Source organism: Nomascus leucogenys, chromosome 15, assembly GCF_006542625.1.
Source record: "Nomascus leucogenys isolate Asia chromosome 15, Asia_NLE_v1, whole genome shotgun sequence".
In the NCBI taxonomy this organism is placed as follows: domain Eukaryota; kingdom Metazoa; phylum Chordata; class Mammalia; order Primates; family Hylobatidae; genus Nomascus; species Nomascus leucogenys.
Window position 1 is genome coordinate 69,416,915 of NC_044395.1, and position 21,708 is coordinate 69,438,622.

Sequence of the window (21,708 nt, forward strand, 5' to 3'; positions counted from 1 at the left end):
TTACACGCGTTAGCTACAGCACCCGGCCAGGACTTTTTTTTTTTTGAGACAGGGTCTCACTCTGTTACCCAGGCTGGAGTGCAGTGGCACGATCATGGCTCACTTCAGCCTCAACCCCCAGGCTCAAAGTGATCCTCCCACTTCGGCCTCCTGAATAGCTGGGACTACAGGTGTGTGCCACCACACCTGGATAATTTTTTTTTTTAACAGACAGGGTCTTGCTGTGTTGCCCAGGCTGGTCTCGAACTCCTAGGCTCAAACAATCTTCCCACCTTGGCCTCCCAAAGTGCCAGGGTTATAGGTGTGGGCCACAGTGCCTGGCCAGGACTTATTTTTATAGGCCTTTCAAAAGATCCTAGACCCTGGATACTATGCCTCTACTCCCTAGTGGATAAAATAATCCATAGGCCAGGTGTGGAGGAAGAGGAGGTCAAATGCTGCCCCACCTATGAGAGCAAGACTTGCTCCAGGGAGCTGGTCTGATTAGCAGCTTGCCATAGAACTCGAGGAGTGGGGAGTAGAAGGGCTGTGTCCCTGGAACCTAGAGAAGGACTAGTACTAATAAAATTAGTAAGGCAAGTCAGTGTGGTGGTACATGCCTGTATCTCAGCTACTCAGGAGGCTGAGGCAGGAAGATCACAGAGTAAGCAGGGAAACAGTTCACGTACTTGGGCCAGTCTGGAGAGGGGTGAGAGGTCAGAGAAAATTTTTCAGGTCTCATCTTAAGCATTAAAACTGATGATTATCCTTCCTTGAAACACAAACTCCCTTGGCTTCTCTGATACCACATCCCTCTAGTTTTCTTCCCACGTCCTGGCTGCTGAGATGGAGAATATGAGAGGAAGAATCTGTTAAGGGGGTGGCTAGTGTGTCAGGTAACACTGAGACTTCCAAGGGGAGGTGTCCAATAGACCACAGGATCAGTGAGTCTGGAGGTCAGAAGAGTGGGTCCATGACTTTTATCACCAAACATCAGTTAGAGTGTTGAGTTGCAAGCAAATACCAGAAACCATTTCTGGCTGATGTAAGCAGAAAAATGAATTTATTCTAGGGTTTTTTTAGGTGGTTCACAGAATTGTCAGGAAGGCTAGAGAATTATACTCAGAGCTGTGCAGCCAGGAACAGTTCCTGAAATCATGTGCAAAATTGGTCCGCTGAAGCTAGCAATGCCATTGAGCCCCACGTGCTTCACCTTGTACCGCTGCTGCTGCTACTGCTGCCATGGAAACCCCACCTGCCTGCAACCAACACTGTCACCAGAAAGGAGGCTCTGGGCTTTTTTTTTTTTTCTTTTTCCCATAAATCACTACCACTAGGCCTGTAACCTGACTTCAACGGATGCCAGGAAATCAAGATTCTAGTATATTTAGCTTCTGTGGGGAGGAATGAGCTGTGTCTCCCAAGACTCCTGAGGTGGGAAATTCACCAAAAATAGGAAAGGGGTTCAGTTGCAGCCTAATTGAACGACAAATATTCATAACAATGTCCTTGACCCCCCCCCCCCCGCAAAAAAATGGCTAGAAACCACTAGCGTGGAGGAAGCAGAGAGGACAGCTAAGGATAGGTAACCATCCTTATAAAGAACTATATAAAGAACATTCTTGAAGTGTTTAGCACTTGGAAGTGTTAGGCATTCATATGATGCCTTTTCCCTAACTCCACCTCAAACTTGTTGCCTGTGTTTTGAGACAGGCTGTGTTAACACAGTAAGAAGCAGAGACATGGTGGCATGTCCCTGTAGTCTCAGCTACTCAGGAGGCTGAGGTGGGAGGAGCACTTGAGCCCAGGAGTTTGAGACCAGCCTCGGCAACACAGCAAGACCTTGTCTCTGAAGAAAACTAAAAATAATAAAAATAAGAAGCAGGCTGGGCGTGGTGGCTTATGCCTGTAATTCCAGCACTTTGGGAGGCCAAGGCAGGCGGATCACAAGGTCAAGAGTTTGAGACCATCTTGGCCAACATGGTGAAACTCCGCCTCTACTAAAAATACAAAAAATTAGCTGGGTGTGGTGGTGCCCACCTGTAGTCCCAGGTATTTGGGAGGCTGAGGCAGGAGGATCACTTGAACCTGGGAGGCGGAGGTTGCAGTGAGCCGAGATCACGCCACTGCACTCCAGCCTGGTAACAGGGTGAAACTCCGTCTCGAGAAGCAAAACAAAAAATAATAAGAAGAAGGAAAAGCAGAGAGGTGAGTTCTTCCCTAGAGAGAAAGGCTTCCCAGGCTATTCTTCCCCACCTTGAGTTCTTATGATGTAGAGATCTAGGGGCAAGAAGGCCATGCAATAGGTTCAACTATCTTCGCTGAAAAACACTCCAGGACACAATTCTTGGTAAAGAAAAGTGCTGTTTTTTATTTGTTCTTGAATGTATAGGTTCTTTTAAGATCAGTGATACTTCCCTTTAAAATATCCTCCCTCATGCCCCAACCGCTTTGGATCCAGTAGCCGCTCCTAACAAGGGCCTAGGAGGAACTCATCCTACATAGCCAAGAAAAGGGTGCAGCTTGAGGAATGGGCATATGGCTCAGGAAGCAGCACCAGCTGATAAGAACTTTCCCCAAAGCAGCTCTGTTTGGCTTGTGAGTCCCCTTTCCCTGCCCTGGTCTGGGCTCCCCAAGCTGTGTCCCACCCCCCGAATTCCCCTGTTCCTTATGTGCCCTGATCTTTAGAGTTAAAATCATAATTAACATCTTTACAGCTGGAGAGCTGAGAGATCACTGTTCTCAGCCACTCTCCCACCACAACCTTATAGATGAGGAAACTGTATCCAAGGTCACACAGTTCATAATGGAAAGAGCCAAAAATTTTGGTGTTCAGACTCTCAAATCAGATATCTTTCTAGTATATACCTCCTTACCTCCAAGAAAGCAACCAATAGCTGCCTCCAACTCCAGAAACAACTGGAGCAAGCAGGTGGTGGTAATCAGCACAGGTGGGAAAGGCCCTGATATAGGGAGTCATGCTGACTCCAGCTGAGCCCCAGCAAGGGAGCAGCCACCGCACTCCCTAGTCTCCCTCCATCCGAATGTTATCAGCAGCAGACACCCACCCTGCCAGGTTCTCCTCCTGGTTAGCAGCACTGACATGCATGGAAACATGTCTTACTACAATCCCAGGCACCTTCCCAACTGCAGCAGGCTCTAACTGGTGCAGCATCATGGTGAGGAGCTGCCTGCCAGCCTGGTCATCCAGTTTAGCCAGACTGCGGCCTGGATGCTGTAAAACCCAATCCACACCCTCAGGCTGACTTAGATGGGGTCTCTTAGCAAACATGGCTAAAACCTCTGTGTTGTCTGGGAGAGATAGAGGGAAGGACTCACAGATGCTGTCCTCCCAGCAGGAGCTCATAAACATGGCTGGCATGAGGAGAACTGAGTTCAGGAAAAGGAAAGGACTCAGGAAATAGAGAGACAGACAGAGGAAGCAGGAGCAGCTGTGATTCTTCCTCCCTACCCAACTCCTGAAAAAAGAGACCACAGACAGCCACAGACATTTCCCCTGTCTAGGTTTCAAGGACGGCTCAGCCTGTGTGGGCTGAGAGGTAAGAGAGAATCCAGAGACTTGTTTTTTTTGGATTCTCTGAGAATCCAGAGACTTGTGGTGTCATAAAAGCTAAGGGAGGAGGTTGTTTCACTGAGGGTTGGTGGGTGGTGTGAAATGCTACGGAGAGGTCAAGACAGCTGAGCACTGAAAGGTATTCATTCTATTTGGCAACTGGGCAGTCACCGGTGACTTTTATGAAAAAGTATACAGGGCTGAAGAACAGCTGAGGAAGAATCAGTTTTAAAAGGATCTTTTTAAAAGTAACTTGGTTAACAAGGAAAATGTGTAAGGGATAACAGACTCTGAGAAATGCTGTTTTAATCTTGGGGAGAACTTGTTTGCAGGCTGTATGGAGGTAACCAGTGGAGACAGAGGCTGGAGACTCCAGGGAGTGGGAGTAGCGGACTGAGCGAGGGAGCAGTCTTGGAGGACATACAACAGGATTCAAGACATAGAGAACTAAATAGGAGCAAGAATGGAGGGGTTGGGGAGAGTTACAGACACAGATGAATGAGAGGGGAGAGAGGAGCAGTGGGCAAGGAAGCTCTTGCTTTAGGGGCTGTCTTCTGTGAAGTAGACAGTGAGCTCAGTCATCTGTGGAGGGCAAAGATAGAGGCATGGGTGGGGGAAAAAAAAGGGGTCACAACAAGTTAAAGAATTTGCAGTCAATACTGAGAGCTCAACTGAGGCTGCCAACTGTGAATTTGTCATGCTTAGCAGCCCAGGAGGTGGAAGCAGCAAATATGATGCTGCCGAAAATGGAGAATGGCTGATAGTTTCAGCAAAATTGAAGGGGATACGCCTGGCGCAGTGGCTCACGCCTGTAATCCCAGCACTTTGGGAGGCCAAGAGAGGCAGATCGTTTGAGCCCAGGAGTGTTGATACCAGCTTGAGCAACATGGTGAAACTCCATCTCTACCTAAAGTAGAAAAATTAGCCAGGCATGGTGGCATGCACCTGTAGTCCCAGCTACTCAGGAGGCTGAGATGGGAGGATCACCTGAGCCCAGAAGGCAGAGGTTGCAATGAGCCGACATCATGCCACTGCACTCCAGCCTGGGTGACAGAGCCAGACTCTCTCTCAAAAAAAAAAAAAAACAGTTGAAGGGCATGAGAAAGTTCAGGATGCTGATAAAAACATCAGTGTGTGATAGGCTCTGGGTTCATGCTGGGGAGAGGAAGAAGTCCAGGAGAAAGCTAAAAGACAAGGAGAGGAGAGAGAGGGCTGAGGACATGGAAATGGACTAAAGGAGCAGGGCAATTTTGGCAGTACTGAGGGAGGGAGAAGAAGCCCAGGAGATGACGATCCAGAAGGAGCAAAGGCTCAGTTCAGGAGTTCAGAAAAGAAGACTATAAGTGACTCCATGGAGTGAGAGAGGGAGCAGAACAGAGCCCAGGAACAAACAAGGAGGCGCCTCCGTCTTAGCAGCCAGGCAAGGAGCTGTTGCTAGAAATGGGTACGGGGAGGGAGCCAGAGTCCGCCGGGGGGGGATGGCAGGGACTGCCACGGAACAGAGCCTATGGAGGGTCTGGTTGCCACTCAGGTAGGGGTACTAGAGGCAGGCAAGGTGTATAGTTAGCAATTGCTAGAAGTCAGGCAGGGCTAACGTAACCATGTTCTGTGGAAGAGTGCTCTGCAAGTTCATCCTGAACCAATTTTTTTTTTTTTGAGATGGAGTCTCATTCTGTCGCCCAGGCTGGAATGCAATGGCATGATCTCAGCTCACCACAACCTCCACCTCCCGGATTCAAGCAAGTCTCCTGCCTCAGCCTCCCACGTAGCTGGGATTACAGGCATGTGCCATCGCACTTGGCTGATATTTGTATTTTTAGTAGAGACGGGGTTTCACTATGTTGGCCAGGCTGGTCTCGAACTCCTGTCCTTAGGTGATCCACCCACCTCAGCCTCCCAAAGTGCTGGGATTACAGGCGTGAGCCACCGCGCCCAGCCAAAAAATAAAATAAAATTTTAAAATCCTGAACCAATTTTTAACTAAAATCCCCTCTGCATCAACTGAAGCCATTTACTGTCTTATTTCTCAGCGCACCCAAGAAGTCAATTTTTCCTCTAGGACTGCATGCTATCCCATAAGAATCTAGAACTCACCGTATTTCCACTGCATGATGTTGTCAAGAACAAAAGGACTTGGCTGACTTCAAAACTGGGCCATTATGGGAGTAAGTCAAAAGCAGGATCAGCCCAAATGTTAATGAAGAGCCTCTGCAGGCAGTCACTTGGCTAGCAGGATTTTTTTTTTTAATTTCTAAGTCATGTTCTGGTTTTTGCATGCAAAAACAAAACAAAACCATGACTCAAACCACTGGTGGCTAGGTCTAAAGGAAAAGCTAGCAAGAGGCAGGTGTCTAAACATGCAGGCTCTCTGTGATGAGAAGGGAGCATGTGTCTCTCCAGCACATTACTAAGACCCCCCTGGCCCAGCAAGCTGATCCTTGAGCCCAGGAGGCCACACCCAAGCTGGGAGCCTCACTGATATAAGGAAAGCCAAGCTTTTAACAGGCATTTCTGCTTTAAATTTGTGGTCTCCAGTTGCTCCTGAGGAAGGATCAGGTCTGAGCCTGTCACAACACTCACCAGCTGCCCAACACCAAGTACAACAAAGCTCACAGGGATGGTGGGAATGTGGGCTGCACAAAGGGAAGATGACCTAGAGCAAGAATTAGTGACATGAGAACAGAGGGTACTTTGCCAAGCCAACTGAACAGAGAAGAAGATTCAAAAATTGAAAGGGAAATGACCAGACCCCAAACCAAAAAGTCATGTGAGTCTCAAAGGGCAGAAGCCTAAGTCCAAAGACTGTCGGACTAGTAAAGCATTGAAGACTCAGTTACCCCAAACTAGAAAACGGGATCACGGAAGCCCATCTGCTTAGGAGAACGTGGCATGTGCTGCTGAAAGAATGGCAAGCCAAGGGGCATGGTTTGCTTTAAAGTGAAGATGATCTCTCAGGTTGGGTAGAGAAGGAAATGAGCAATACCATCAACTCACAAAGAGAGAAGAAATGTTTTCTAATTAAAAAAAAAAAAACCTGCTCATTAGCAAAGGCCCTACAAACAACATCCTTGAACTTCATCTCTTAGCAAAAACAAAGCCATGACCTCAGACTCCCCTGAAATTAGCTACGCAATGACAGAACCAGGGAGAGCTGTCTCAGTCCTGGCCACTGACATGTCAGGTTCATAGCTCCCCCAACAATATAAGCAATGGGTTCCTTCTCAACCAAGCCCTTGCTTGGGAGGTAGCCTGACCTCCAGTATCTTCACAAACACCCTGCGAGGGCCATGCAGATCCATTCAGGATGCAGCCTCAAGCTCCTGTTCCCATGGCTTCCAGAATGCTTCTCTCTGCATTCTAGGAGAACTAAGGCTCTGAGGTTGCTTCACAGTCACCAAAGGACACTGGCTTTTTGCCTCTTGATTTTTCCCCCTGTCCACCTTAGACAAACTTCCCCCAGGAATGTCTAGATCTGGCCCCTGTTGGTCCCTGAGGCCTTCTCTAACCTCCAACAAAAAGGGCTGCCAGAAAAGTGTTAGCTTTTTTGGGGCTGTAGACAGCCTGGAGGCAGGCTAGTCAGAAGACTCACTTCTGATCTTTGGCTCATGAACTTGGAGAGGTTGAGAACTAGAATCTTTAAGCAGGAAGAGAGGCCCAGAGGAGTGAGCTGGTTGTGGGTTACTCTCTCCACCCAATGGAACTCTGGACCTGAAGCAGACAGCAGCTGTCTCACAGTATTCACAAGCAGAACTCAAGATCCAGACCTCTAAATGAGGATGATGAAGGGTATGGCCACTGACAAGCACCAACAGTCACTTCTAGGAAGGCAGGTTCTCACCCTAAAGAAGTGTGATTAGCCCAGAGTAAGTAGCACAGAGGGCGGGCTCTGAAGTGGACATCTTTCTAAGTCTGTAAGTGAAATCTGAACCAGAAGATGTAAGTGGTCTCTGCACAGCCACCCAGCTCAACCAAGAATGTCACACCATCCACAACATTTTCACAGCAGCCACCTATGTCAACATCAGGAAAGTGACTATGCAAAACAAATACCCTGAAAACCGTTAGAACCCAAACAGGCACAAATTGAGACCTATGGCCTCTAGAAACCTCCACTAGTCTGCACATGGCAGATGCCTCTATCCAGACAGGACAAGCAAAGGCAAACAGTGACAGTCTTTGGCTGTGCTGGGCCAGGGATCACAGTCCTGCCATATGTCTAAACCTCTCTCCCTTCTTTTACCCACTTCTGAGCCCAGGAGGAGTTCAGATGTATACATGGCTCCTGAGCCCTGGACACTAAAAGGTTAGACAGGTCTGCTTTCCCAGGCAGAAAAAAATTCACCAAGGAAAGTAGGTCCTCCCAAGCCTAACCAGGTGTGGTCTTGTCAAGTGGAGCCTATACAATTGATTACTCTGGTAATAATAAATACCTTCCTCTTTCCTGTTTATTACTGAAATCTTCTCTGTAGTGGATGTACTACGGCTCCCAAATAAATGCTGTAGATGCAAATGGCAAAGAAGAGCACTACACAGTTCAACAAGACTCATCTACCATCCACACTCTGAAGAGGATAAGCTGCATGATGGGAAGGAATGGTCGACAGTATGGGACAACAGCTGCCAGAGTGCCCAGTCTCCTTTTGGCTCTCACACCTGAGAGATGCTGTTGGCCAGGCGAAATGACACTCTTTTTGCTCTTTCATTCTCCTGAAAGAAAAATACATATTTGGAATTAAAATAGCCAAATGTAGGATTTATTAACATGAAAAGGCTATGTCAAGATTGCAGTTCTGCAGAGTCAACATATTTTATTCTACCCTAGGAATGCAGCAGTAAAACTTACTGAAGCCACTAAACATTGTATGCTAAGTACGGTAAGCAACTGGGGATGGCTGGTCAGACCCTGGCACACAGTAGGCAGGCAAAATATTTCAGTGGAATTAAACAGCCCTGAATGGACATTTCTGGTCTACACAGGTGGGACCAGCCCAAAGATCAGAGGAGCTCTCTCTGCTGCAAGCAATACCTCTCCTTCCTTACCTACACCAAGGGGCTAAGAAAGATCCCTTCCTTTCTCTCTCAAACCCAAATAGAAACCAGGCACTAAGACCAGGTAATTCCCTTCTTAGGGGCATCACAATCACAGTGTAGTGTAACCAGCACCAAACTGGGAATCAGGACAACTGGTTTCTCAGCCCAGGTCTGCTGCTAAATGCTGGGTTACCCTGGGCAGGGACAGGTACCTTTCTGAATTTCAAGTCTCGCGAGTAACTGGCGTTGATGAGCCCTGTACTGCCCTGCCTTCCCTGGGGGCTAAGGAGCTGGAAGTGAGGGTTCATTGTCACCACTATCTTTTTGCGCCACCTGAACAGCTTCACCTTAAGTTGCTGCTTGGGTGCCCCTCTGCTTGCCTGATCACCGCCCACCTGCTGCCAGCTGGCAGTAACTCTTTACCATATGTCGTCGCCGCCTCTTGGGTTGGATGCCCTCCTGCATGTAGGAAGGCCACGGGAAGCCCTGGGGAGTGGAACATCCACTCTCACTAGACACCTCCTCGGAGTCTGAGTCCTCCTGCCTTGGCTGGGCAAACCGTTTCTCTGGGTAGATCTCCTTCAACCAGCCCTCAAAGAACACTTCCAGGCAGCGGCCGGCCTCTGCAACCTCGGAGTCAGGCTAATGGGGGAGGAGAGCAGTGATGGTCTAGCCCGTTTTTACCAGTCCATCTCTTTCAGGTGCCTCAAGAGCTACACAGAGCACAAAGCCTGGCGGGGTGTCCTGAGGTGTCTGGAACTTGACATTTTTCTCCTAGGACTCAGGAAAACTAGTTTGGTAGCAGCTCTTATAGCAGAAGTGACCCTAACAGGTATCCACAGATGGCCACTCACTAGTACCTCCCCTTTTTCCTGAGTCCATGCTGAGGCCTGAGTGTGGGAGAGAGCTTTTAAACACTCACCACAGCAGGCCCCCAGAATCTGCTCCCCAGTCCTCAAGGCAGCCCAGACCAAACCTAACCTCCCAACCCTACCCACCCATGACAGTCCTGGGGTTGCAAGGAAATAGGAGAGAGGGAAAACAGGCAAGACATACGTAATTGAACTTAGCACAGTTCCAGAACATGAGGCGCACATCTGATACCACCTCCTCTGGGGTGGTATAGTGAGCCGGGTCCTTCTTTTGCAGCTTCCTCCGGATGATTGACAGGTCCATGGGCCTCTTGATAATCTGGTAATAATGCCGGGCCTTGGGGGAGGAGACATGAGGAGAAGGAGGCAAAGGGAGTGAGAGAAGAAATGTAGGTGTGGATAAGAAGGAAGAAGAAATGGAAAATGAGTTGAAATATAAGTGAAAGAATAGGAGGAGGAATGATGAGGAGCAGCAGGAAGAAAAGGATGGAGAAAGAAGACAAAGAGCAAGGGAAAAGGAAGAATGTGTCACCTGTCAAGTAGGATCTGATACAGTAGCAGTTGTGGTGGGGGAGGCTGGAATGGCCATGGCCCTACGGTCCCCTGGACTATCCACAAGTTAATATTGTCACTACTCCCAGTGGCCATGCTCTGAGCCCAACCTGGGAACCATCATGCTCCTGCCTCATGGCCTGGGCCCTCTGAGCAGAAAAGACAGTAGCAGGCAGAAACAGTGTGGCCTTCCTTACCAGGGGGCTGACAGGTTCATGGAAGGGCAGGCTGAGGTTATTGCAGCACAAGGACAATACCAGCTTCTCACACTTCTGCAAAATCAGAATTGGCAACAGAGTCACTTTGTTCTGGTCTCACCTCAGTATGAACTAAAGATGTTGACCCTGATAACTCCCTGGCTCTGTCCCACAGGATGCTAGCTGCCATACTAAGGCGCAATTCAGGTTCCCAAGCCAGAGGAAAACTGCTAGAAGGAAAATTATCCAAACACCCCTGGGCCAAGTTGTCAGGCATAGCACAAAGAAAGGTATCCAGAAAAGCCCCTCATCCCCTCTGAAAGGCCTCAGACCCTGTAGCCAGAAGGGGGCTGCCAAAGGCAGGGAACCTTGTTTCCAAAGACTCCTCCCTACCTTCTGGTCATACATGCTTAGGCCAGGAGATGCCTGCATTCCAGGCTGGTTATAGCGGGCATTCTCACAGTCGTACTCCATCTCGGGCTGGGTCAGGCTGCGGCACAAGGTACACACCCACTCTCCCCTGCAGGGCAGGTGAGGCCATGTTAGGCCTCAGCACATTGCCCAGAGCACCCTTCCCTCTCCCTCTGCCCTATGGCAGGCGTGAGAAACTGAGTCCCTCACCTTGCCATGTAAGAAATGGCTTTCTAGCCACAGGCTGGGAAGAAATTCAATAACTCAGAATTTTGTGAATCTAGAAAAACAGGGGTTAGGGGAGGCTAGGGTAGTAGTATAGGCACAAATCCACATGCAAGAAGAAGGTGAGAAAAGAGGTAGAAATGAAGTCAACCAAATGTCAAGCATCCACCTGTCTGTGTGCAGAAGATACCCAGGCCCATTAACTCACAGACCTGCAATTCAAGCAGGTCCAGAAGAGGGTAGTAAGCCCATCCTGGGAGCTCTATGGATCTGGCCTGGAATAATCATCCCTGGAAGGTAACCCTACTAGCCAGGTGATGGTCCTGGACTGGCATGACTCACCCTGGGAAGCTGAGCAAGGCTGGCACATGGCAGGAGAGGTGGAACACTTTGGGGCAGCGGTCACAGCACAGTAACTCTCCACCATTGAGGCAAACAGCACAGAAGTCCTCATTCTCTATTGGGGCTGGGGGGCCCTTCTTGGCTCCTGGGGTTCGAGGAATGAGTCTGTGTTCTTCAGGAGATGTGCCCTCCACTTCTGGTGGCCGCTGCCCAGCCAGAGAAGTGACAGTGACCTTTCTTCCCTCCAGACCTGGGGCCTGGGTGGCCTCAGACAGTCTGTCCTGGCTGACCTTGGGGAAGAAGTAAGTCTGGGCAGCCAGAGCACAGAACCAACAAGCTCTCGAGGGAGGGGAGGGAGAGACTGGCAGGCCCTGCATGCCTACATGAGAGCCACTTATTCCAGGACCCCAAGCCAGCAAGCCCATGAATGCTGGGACACCTCACTCCTAATATGCATCTCACAGGCCCCTTGCAGCAGGGGACAACGTCTGGCCAAGCTGCAGCCCCATCAGAGACTCAGGAAAGGTCCCAGAGTCAGAATTCAGGCAGTAGCAAAAAGAATAAGCTTTTAGGCTGGGCCAGGGTTTAAGGCCAAGGCAAAGCAAAGTGGTACCTTAATGGACATGCTGGAGGACTCAGTGCCACACTCGATGATCAGCAGGAAGCTCCCACCCTGATCATTCTTCTGTGGCTTCAGTTTGAACACAGGCATCTCTCCTGAGGAGGCAGCACAGATCTTGAGTCGCTCCAGTCGCACATAGGGAATCTTATGCTCGCTATTGAAGGCTCTGCAGCAAGACAGACACCCCGGGGTCTTGGTGGGATCCTCCTCTGGTCCCAACCTCTAAGTCAGAAACATCCATGATCCCTGTGATGATTAATATTGAGGGTCAACTTGATTGGATTGAAGGATACAAAGTATTGATCCTGGGTGTGTCTGTGATGGCATTGCCAAAGGAGATTAACATTTGAGTCAGTGGGCTGGGAAAGGCAGACCCACCCTTAATTGGGTGGGCACCATCTAATCAGCTGCCAGTAAATATAAAGCAAGCAGGAAAACATGAAAAGGAGAGACTGGCCTAGCCTCCTGGCTATATCTTTCTCCTGTGCTAGACATGTCCTGCCCTTGAACATCGGACTCCCAGTTCTTCAGTTTGAGACTCAGACTGGGTCTCCTTGCTCCTCAAGCTTGCAGACAACCTATTGTGGGACCCTGTGATCATGTAAATTAATACTTAATACTTCACTATCCAACTTGGGGGGGGGGGGGGGGGGACAGGTGAGTATATATGGGGGGGGGGGGGGGGGGGGGGGGGGGGGGGGGGGGGGGGGGGGATGATACTGTAAAGAACTACAAAAAAAAAAAAAAAAAATAAACATAATATATATGTGTATATATATGTATATATATGTATGGAAGTATACACACACACACACACACACACACACACACACACACACACACACACATATATCCTACTAGTTCTGTGCCTCTAGAGAACCCTAATACAATCCCCAGCTGAATTGCTGCTCCAGATCCTCTTGGATCTGGACTCTGAATGTGGACTCTACAGGTCCACATTCTGCCCTCCTGGCCCAGCTCTGCATGGCCAGGCCCTGTCAGCCACTGGGAAGCCCTATGGTGTAGTCCTGGTCAAAGACAGGAGGTCTCTGAAGTGCAAGGACTGCACCCAAAGCGCATGCCTCGTGGTGCAGGAGCCAGGACATCCTCCCACAACCATCCCAGACATCCACTTGAAGGTTGAGGGGTTGAAGAAGGCAGTTGCAGGCAAATTTCTTCCACTTGTAGTTAATTCATCAAGGATGCTTCATCCCTGTGCCAACATCTCAGGATGTGAAGTCATGGGTGGGAGGGAGATTAGCCAGGAGGCTGTTACCTGATGCTCTCGTTCTCTTTTGCATCCAGCTCTAGGGCTCCTTGTTCAAAATTCTCACACTCTAAGGCAAAAGACAAACAAATACCTGTGACACACATTTGTGGCAACAAACCTCATCATGCATACCTTCCACTTATATCTGCTATTCATACCTTTGGCCACACACCTGTCATACAGTAGTTACCTACACTATAGTCATTCATAGTGGTGACAAGTCTGCCATGGATCTCCTTCTTGAGAGGAGGAAGCCCACCTTCTTTTAAAAAGATGAACACAAGTAACATTCAGAGGCTGCCTATGGGTGAGTGTTGGGTCAGGCACTGATGGGCCAGTTTCTCACCTCCAAGATGAGCTCAGAAATCACTTGTTCTCAGTACACCAGTGTTGCCTCCTCTGAGGAGTCTTTTTGTCCAGCCTCTGCCCTGTCAGCCAAGTGCTGGGATTCCAGCAATGCTTGAGAATCCAGCTCACACTCCATGGAAAAGAGACTCCCAGGGAGTTCTTCCCTGAGTATGCAGTCTATGGAGATGGGCAGGAGGCAGTGGTGGGGCAAAAGGATGAAACTAGCATCCATTCAGCACCAGGCATGGTCCTAGGCACTGTACATGGGCAAGCAGGGTCTAAAAAGTTTAACTGCATAAAATGCAGCGTCACATTATTATGTGTAATAAGAACCAATAATTTTTCAGTTGGCCTTTCAGTCAGTGTGAAAAAAAAAAAGGAGAAAAATTATTCCTTTCGTTTTCATTTATTACACGTATAAGAAACAGACTAATCATTACAAATTAAACACGCATCATACATTGAACGAAGGAAGTCCCAAATGATCATCAGGGAGTCGCTTCCTGACTTCCCAACTAGCCCTCACCTTCCACAGAAGAACAAACTTAGCCTAGCCTGGTTGGAGAAGGGGTATGGGAAGCTGAGAAGCGAATCAGAACCAATCTCCATTGGTCCAAATTCCCTTCACTATGAGGCACAACACAAATCCATATTACTGTCAGGTACCAGGAAAATCCTTACTACTCAGAGGAAGTTATCAAATGATTTCACTATAGTTATTGGTCCCAGTAGCCTATGAAGTAGGTGCTATTGGCCCCATTTAGAGAGAAAGAAATCAGTTGAGGGAGGTTAGGTATCTTACCCAGGATCACAGGGAGAGAGAACTGGTTTACTAACTTCCATCTATTGGACACCAAAGTCAGACATGCTCTTTTCCCTATAACATTTTGTCAAGGCTAGCCCTCCTGGGCTGAGTTCTGTTTCCCCCTAGGTATAATGCAGACCCCCAGGACTCTTTGCATGGGGAGTGTTACAAAGAGAGTAAGTCCTGGCCATGCCTAGATCAGCCATGGCCACAGTGAGGGAAGCAGAACAGGTGTCACTAAGACAGTTCCAGAGGAGAGAAGTAAATTCAGCCTCAGAGAGATGCACTGCTTCCCCAGCTTAGAGCTTGCCTGCTGGCCTCTCTCACCTAGAAGTGCTGAGTCCATCTGCTCAAGTCTGTGGCCAACACGAAGGGCAGGCTGCTTGAGTCTCACCTTTTGGGTTCTGGTACTGCTGCAGAGCTGTAGATGTGCTGACCACTGGCGCCAGTGGAGGTTTCTTCACAGAGAGGTTAATTGGCTCCTCCAGCTCTGAGGGGATGGCCAAGTCCTTGGGAGCATCCAGACCAGGGACTATGAGACCTTGTCCCAGTGAGTCACTGAAGTGAGTGGAATCCTCACTTTCCATCTTTCAAAAGTGAAATGTCAACAAGAATCAAAGAACTCAGACATGGTTGTCACTAGTGGTCTCAGAACTGTTAAGCTAAGGTCAGAATAAGGGTCCCAGTGGCCAATCTTTTGCCCATTGATGAACAAAGGAAGTTTGAATAGCATTTCCCCAGGACTTACCTTACACAGAGCATTCCCCAGGGAGGGATCAGCCCCATCTCCGGGGCACAGGCTCCCTGAAGTTCGGCCAGAACTGGAGCTGGACCCGGTTTCTGGCTGTATGTCAGAAACTGGAGGGATGCTCTGCAGAGGACAAGTTGCAAGACTCGGCACAGCCTGGGTGTGACCAGACATTAGCCTGGACCCAGCCTGAGGGTGATCATTTGCCAGGCTTGCCATAGCCTGAGGGGAGTCACTTATCAGGTTGGGCATGGACTGGAATGTGTTATGCACAAGGCTGGGCACAGTCTGTAGGTGACTGGTTGTCAGGCTGGGCATGGCCTGGTTTTGAACACTTGTCAGGCTGGACACCATTTTGGGGGGAGCACTCAGCAGGCTTGGTACTGCCTGGGGGGCACCAGCTGTCAGGTTGCTCACACTCTGGATCTGTGGTTCTAGGGGCCTCTCCAACCTGGTAGATGACAACTCCATCTCCAGAGTGTTGGAAAAGCCCATGATGCTCACCGAGGTGGAGTGCTGCGGGAACAGAGACAAGGGGTAGAATCAGGCTGCTAGCTGGGAATGGAGGGAGGCAGAGGAGGGACCCAACCCACAGGAGCTCCCATGCTCCAATTCCACTCTGGCTTCAGAGTCTGGTAGCTGTCAGGAACTCAGGCAATGCATGAAGCCCTGTTCCTCTTCCTGAAACCAAGGAGGCTGCTAGGCTATGACACAGAGAGAGAGGCACAAGCGGAGGACTGTTTTGTGTGTGTGTGTGTGTGTGTGTGTGTGTGTGTGTGTGTGTGTGACAGCAAGAGTGAGAAAGAGAACTTATTTCCTGACCTGAGGCATGTACACACACACACACACACACACACACACACACACACACACACACACAGAGTCAGCCACATCCCTCACCCCAGGCTTGTACCTAAGTAAAGGGTCAGGTTGTGGGACTGCCCTCTAATTTCAAATTCCCCTCTGACTTTACCACCAGTGGCTTCTCTTCCTGTCAAGGGGTGCTATAGAATAGTTTCTGCGATACAAAAGTAGCAGGGGGTTGAGAAGGCTCAAACTCTTATCGGCCTCAGACCTTCTTTGAGAGAATGCCAAGGCTCAGAAAGTTCCAATCAGTCCTGGGGAACCTGGGTCAACTCCAGGGCCTTCATATGGGGTTGTTCAGATCAACTCCAAGCACTACTAACATTTGATGTAGGCTTTAACCAAGATATTTGAAGGTCTTTTCTGGCCCTAGTATACCTGCCAAAGATATTCCAAACCAGAGGCAGAGAACATCAAAGCAGTTAAATCTTAATATCACCCAGTCCGTACAATCATTGGATAAGGCAGTAATGTTCTGACTCCAAAATTATTTTCTTACATCTGAGGAGAAGAGATGTAAAAGGTTTATAAAAAGAAGTTGAAGATATAGATTTCTGTACTGAATCCATTCCATTTTTCAGATTGAAGAGACAGATTTAGGGAAAAGGAGGGAGACTGGCTCTAAATATAACCTTCAGGAATGTGTAAGTTTCATATCCCTGCCCTTTAAAAAAAAAGGCTAAATATATAACAATTTCACATCTTTTGAAAAACAAAGAGAAAACGAGGATTAGACATATCTATCTAAGTTTCCAAAATCAGTGTCTTGAACCTGTCATTTCTTTCCCCATTCAACTTTTCACAGGAAAATAAATACTTCAAATACATTCTCAAGTTTCAATATAAAGTTACTAAAGCGATTTTGCCATGAAGACTGTCCTCATCTCAGTGAAAGTCACTCCTAGTCATTCAGTTCTGCAAGTCAGATCCTATGAGGGAGGCATCAGTGAAGCATCCCTCCTGCCACACCCAAGCTAATACCAAGCCCCATCAATTCTACCCCTTAAACATCTCTCAAATATACCCACTAATTCTTCCCTCTGCTGATGGTGCCCTAGCCTAACCTACTTTCACATCTCCCTAGACAACAGTAGTAGCCTCTTCAATGGAGAAATATTTTCAAAACACGGATCCGATCACATCATTTCTTTTCATAAAACTCCGCAGTGCACTCCATTCTTCTTAGAATAACTGCAAAAATTCTTAACAAGACTCCCGAGACCCTGACGACCTGTCCTCTGTCCTCCTTTGTAGCCATAGCTCATTCAATAACCCTCTCCTCATTCTCTGAACTCCAGTCACTCATTTTTTCCAGTTCCTGAAACATACCAAGCTCTCCCTCCACCCACTATCCTCACCCCCCTCAGATGGACTGCTTTCTCTGCATGGAGGATTCTCCTACCCCTGCCCTGTTCCACTTATCCTTCAGAACTCAGCTCAACTGACATTTTTTGCCAGAAAGACTTCTTTCATTCTCTAGTCCAGACCAGGTTCCTGCTTTTATACTCTCATATGCCTTGTACTTGTACTTTCAGCCTCATACCACAATCCGTGGTATCATTTGATTAATGTCTGTTTCCCCTACTAAAGTGTAAACTCCATTAGGGTATGGATTTTTATCTATTTTGCTTATCCACTGTATTCCTAGACCCAAGAGCAGTGTCTGGATGAATAAATGAATTAATGAGCTGTTTAAAAATTCCAAACAACACTAATACAGGACTGTTTATTCTACAGATCTTTAGCCAAATGAACAGCAGCTTAGGTCTACTGACAACTTAGTCTATGAGTCTCTCTAAAATAATGATTATTTTTATACAGCTAAAGTTTATTGAGAATTTATTATATGCAAGGCAATTTGCTAAATGTTTTACATATATTACGTTATTTAATCCTCACAATAACCATTAAAGGTTAAAAGAAACAATCCATGTGAACATTTAGAACAATATCTGGCATACTGTAGATGCTCAATAAACTCCAGTTGTTTCTACTGCTGCTTCTATTATTTTTATTGTTATTATTGTTGCTGCAGACCTAATTTTACACTTGACAAAGATGAGGCTCAGAAGGGCATCTTAAGTTTTTTCATGTTATTGTAAAACATAATTTTGTAGATTTCCATTTCTCTTTATTATTTGTGTACTGTATATAGAAATACAATTAATTTTTGAATATTGACTTTGTATAGACCTTGCTAAAGTCACTCTGGGATTTTCCTTTCGATTTTCTGTGCACGCAAATCATGTCCATCCATGAATAGTAAGTTTTTGTTTTGTTTTTCTGAACAGGATCTTGCTCTGTCACCCTCACTGGAGTGCAGTGGCACAACCACAGCTCACCGCAGCCTTGACCTCCCAAGCTCAAGCAAGCAATCCTCCCACCTCAGCCTCCAGAGTAGCTGGGACTACAGGCACATAACACCACACCCGGCTAACTTTTATTTTTTATTTTTGTAGAGACAGGGTCTTGCTATGTTGTCCAGGCTGGTCTTGAACTCCTAGGCTCAAGCCATCTTTCCACCTTAGCTTCCCAAAGCGCTGGGATTACAGGCATGAACCACCATACCCTTCCTGAATAGTAAATCTATTTTCTTTTTTTCTTTACATTTGTTTTTCTTGCCTCACTCCACTAGCTAAGACCTCCAGTGCAATATTGAATAGAAGTAGTGATAGTAGCCATCCTAGTCTCATTCCTGAACTCAGAGGATCCTTTCAATATTTCATCACTAAGTAGATTTGATGTAGATTTTTTATAGATTTAGATCCAGATCTTGGTTAGGCATGGTGGCTCACACCTGTAATCCCAGCACTTTGGGAGGCCAAGGCAGGCAGATCGCTTGAGCCCAAGAGTTCAAGACCAGCCTAGGCAATATGGTGAAACCCCATCTTCACAAATGATAGAAAAATTAGCCAGGCATGGTGGCATGGGCCTGTGGTCCCAGATTTTCTGGAGGCTAGGGTGGGAGGACTGCTTGAGCCCGGGAGGTTGAGACTGCAGTGAGCCAAGATCGTGCCACTACACTCCAGCCTAGGCAACAGAGGAAGACCCTGTCTCCAAAAAAAAAGAGAGAATCTATATCTTTGGTACCAAAGCTACAACTTAATTTTGACTTGTCTCCCTCTATACCTCTCTGGGCTTACTCCCCTTCACTATCTCTCATATTCTGTTCTATTTCTTTTCCTTCCCCCTCTTCTCCTCTCTCCCCCTCTCTCTCATGAGCTCCTTCTCTCTCTTCCTGTCCTGCTTTCTTTTATCATCTCTTTCTCTTCTTTCCCTACCTCTTTCCCTTATAATTTAACTGCTTTAGTAAGGCTTATATTTTCTATTCTTAATTTTAAACACAGATGAGTTAAATATCTTTTATCTCTCCAAAGAAAAGTATGCTTTTTATATTTTCCTTAGTAGTTTAATAGTGTTCAGTTTTTTAAAAAGCTTCCATTTCCTCCACAGTGTGAGTGCCAAGACAAGAAAGGTTGAAGGGAAGCAAGGTGGAAAGAATATTTAAACCAAATTGGGTAAGCTAGGAATGAAGCCCAGCTTAAGGGACCAAGGCCAAAAATCAATGGCTATCTCAAACATGCCCAGGCCTGCATTCCTTAACGTCTCCTTGTTGTCCTGGTTATGCACTACCATAGCTTTCTAATATTCTATATTTCCTTATCTATGAACAAGAATACCCAGTGACTATTTCATTCTGTTTTGCAATATATGACAGTCTAATCCTTTGCACTGGATTCTTTCTCCTTTCCCCTATTTGACATGTATATTTAGTGCGGTTTTGGCGTTCCTTTAATCTACCCATGCTGGACATTGAGAATTATATAGATGTCTTTTCTTAGTGAGATCCTTGTTGCCAAGCATTAACAGCACTAAAATCCACGTGAGACCACCCAAATAATAATGGTCAGGTGCCATATGTCACAAAATATGCACAAGATAAAATCCCCAAGGACAAAACTTCCCAGATTAGGGGTAGAGATCACATGCGTGGGAAATCGGCTCTCCTGTCCTAATTACCTACTGCATATGTGAGTTAACATAATGATAGGGGAGAGGAAGACATGCAGACTGAGCTGTGGAAAAATTGCGGAAACCCCATGGCAGTTTATTTTGAGGTGAACCCGATGAGCCTGGTCCTGTAATGCCCAGAAGACAATACGAGGTCAGCAATACATCCCAAGATATTGCATACTTGACTGATTTCTTTCCTTTTCACAGCCACAGCCAATCTCAAGGAGGCCAATGCTATCAGGAGAGGGGGTAAAGCTCTGGTAGTATTAACAAGAATGTGGAAAACTTCCATGGAGCAAGGGACACAGAGAAAGTGCTGTGAGAAAGCCAGCCCAACCCCATTTTTACAGGCTATGCAGACACAATGGCATTTCTGAAACCTATATATGCTATGTGTTAGTTATTTTTATACTATATCAGCTCTCTAGAGTGAAGGATTGTAAAATATTAAAACAAAAGGTACTTATTTCACATACAAAAAGAAAAAGAAGATTTGAGAACCTCCATCCTAGTCTGTTGCTAGTGCTACAAGATGGGTGGGGGCAAGGATAGGGCCAACTTTCACAGCAAAGAAAGCAGGCTGAGTCTCCAGGGCCTGGGAGGAGAGGAAGCACTTCTTGAGAGCATGATGGGATTGGAAAAGGGCTTGAGAGCGTGGCCGGGTTATCTGACACTTGGTGCCTCCCATGCAGAAGGGAGCTCACTTGTCAATGGAGATGATACCACCCGCCCTCTAGACCCCAGGATTGTTCAGAGGTCAAACGACAGGAGGTGAATGTGTATTTCTAGCTATAAAATATGTAGAGGGTTATCACTGAGGTTTCTAGGCTGTCAACTATGTAACTGACACCTTGACTTCATCTTTACATACAAAACCTCTAGATTTCACGAAGGAAAAGGTATATTTTGAGATTCACAACTGAAAATAAACTATTTTCTAGTTTAGAGAGGAAGAGTCAAAATGCCAAAACACATTCACTCTGATAATCAGCTCAAGTCATCTTTGGGGGATGAAGAGAGACAACCCTGAGCCTACGCAGCCCCATCTTACCTCCGTTAACTAGCATCTCCTCTCGCTCCTCGTTTCTCTTCCCCCAAACTGTGTGTCCCCATCCCTGTCCCTTTCCTCTTCTTGCCTCTTTTTTGTCTCCTTATCTTTGTCTGCCACCTTATCTTTGTCTGACTTACCTGAAATTACCTCACCTATTAATTTAATGGATTCAGTTAACCTATTTAACCTACCTGTCTTTACCACCTGACTTGACAACTTGCCTGACCTACGACCTCCCTGAATTGTCTGACTTTCAACCTCTGCTACTAGTCACCTATGTGACCCTGCACCCATCTAACCTGAATTCTGCTTGACCTGTGCTCTGTTACCTGCTGCCCTCTCTCTCTCCTCACTCTTACCACCCAGATGTGTTTCTAGAGTTCAGTGTGTTGACATTATTATTCTAATGATCGCTACGTGGTATTGTCAAAATTCAGAGAAAACATTGCTCTTTCATTTTAACAGGAAGGGAAATTGAGACACAGAGTGATTACCTAGATTTCCCAAGCTCATACAGGTCCAAGACTAGGAATCTGGGACCAGCCTTGAAAACAGGCTGGCTGGTCTTGATTCTGTGCCAGAAGGTAGAAAGCTAGTGCCCTAGTAAGAAATGATTGAGAAATCAATAAACAGACACTTAGTGCACATGCCCTGAGTTTAATATAAATTTCAGATTCTTACAGCAAGATAATATTGCTGGGGATAAAGTAGTGCAGATAGGGTGGTGTTCCACATAAATTAATTTTCCAGTTATCTGAAACATACCTCTTTCAATAACAAAATGCAATTGGCTTAAAAACATT

General features: G+C 47.0%; 1 protein-coding gene across 1 annotated transcript in view; it reads right to left on the reverse strand.

The window, feature by feature from the left end:
• Positions 1-5,775: 5,775 nt before the first annotated feature.
• The window catches only part of TRIM66 (tripartite motif containing 66), a 67,835-nt gene continuing 51,902 nt past the window's right edge, over positions 5,776-21,708 (reverse strand). The window contains exons 11-20 of the mRNA XM_030829628.1: positions 14,977-15,492; positions 14,623-14,815; positions 13,082-13,142; positions 11,797-11,971; positions 11,184-11,473; positions 10,599-10,725; positions 10,206-10,280; positions 9,641-9,793; positions 9,008-9,226; positions 5,776-8,260 (exon numbers count right to left, since the gene is read on the reverse strand). Of these exons, the coding sequence (XP_030685488.1) occupies positions 8,201-8,260; positions 9,008-9,226; positions 9,641-9,793; positions 10,206-10,280; positions 10,599-10,725; positions 11,184-11,473; positions 11,797-11,971; positions 13,082-13,142; positions 14,623-14,815; positions 14,977-15,492 (1,869 nt within the window). The 3' untranslated portion in view covers positions 5,776-8,200. The remainder of the gene's footprint in view (positions 8,261-9,007; positions 9,227-9,640; positions 9,794-10,205; positions 10,281-10,598; positions 10,726-11,183; positions 11,474-11,796; positions 11,972-13,081; positions 13,143-14,622; positions 14,816-14,976; positions 15,493-21,708) is intronic.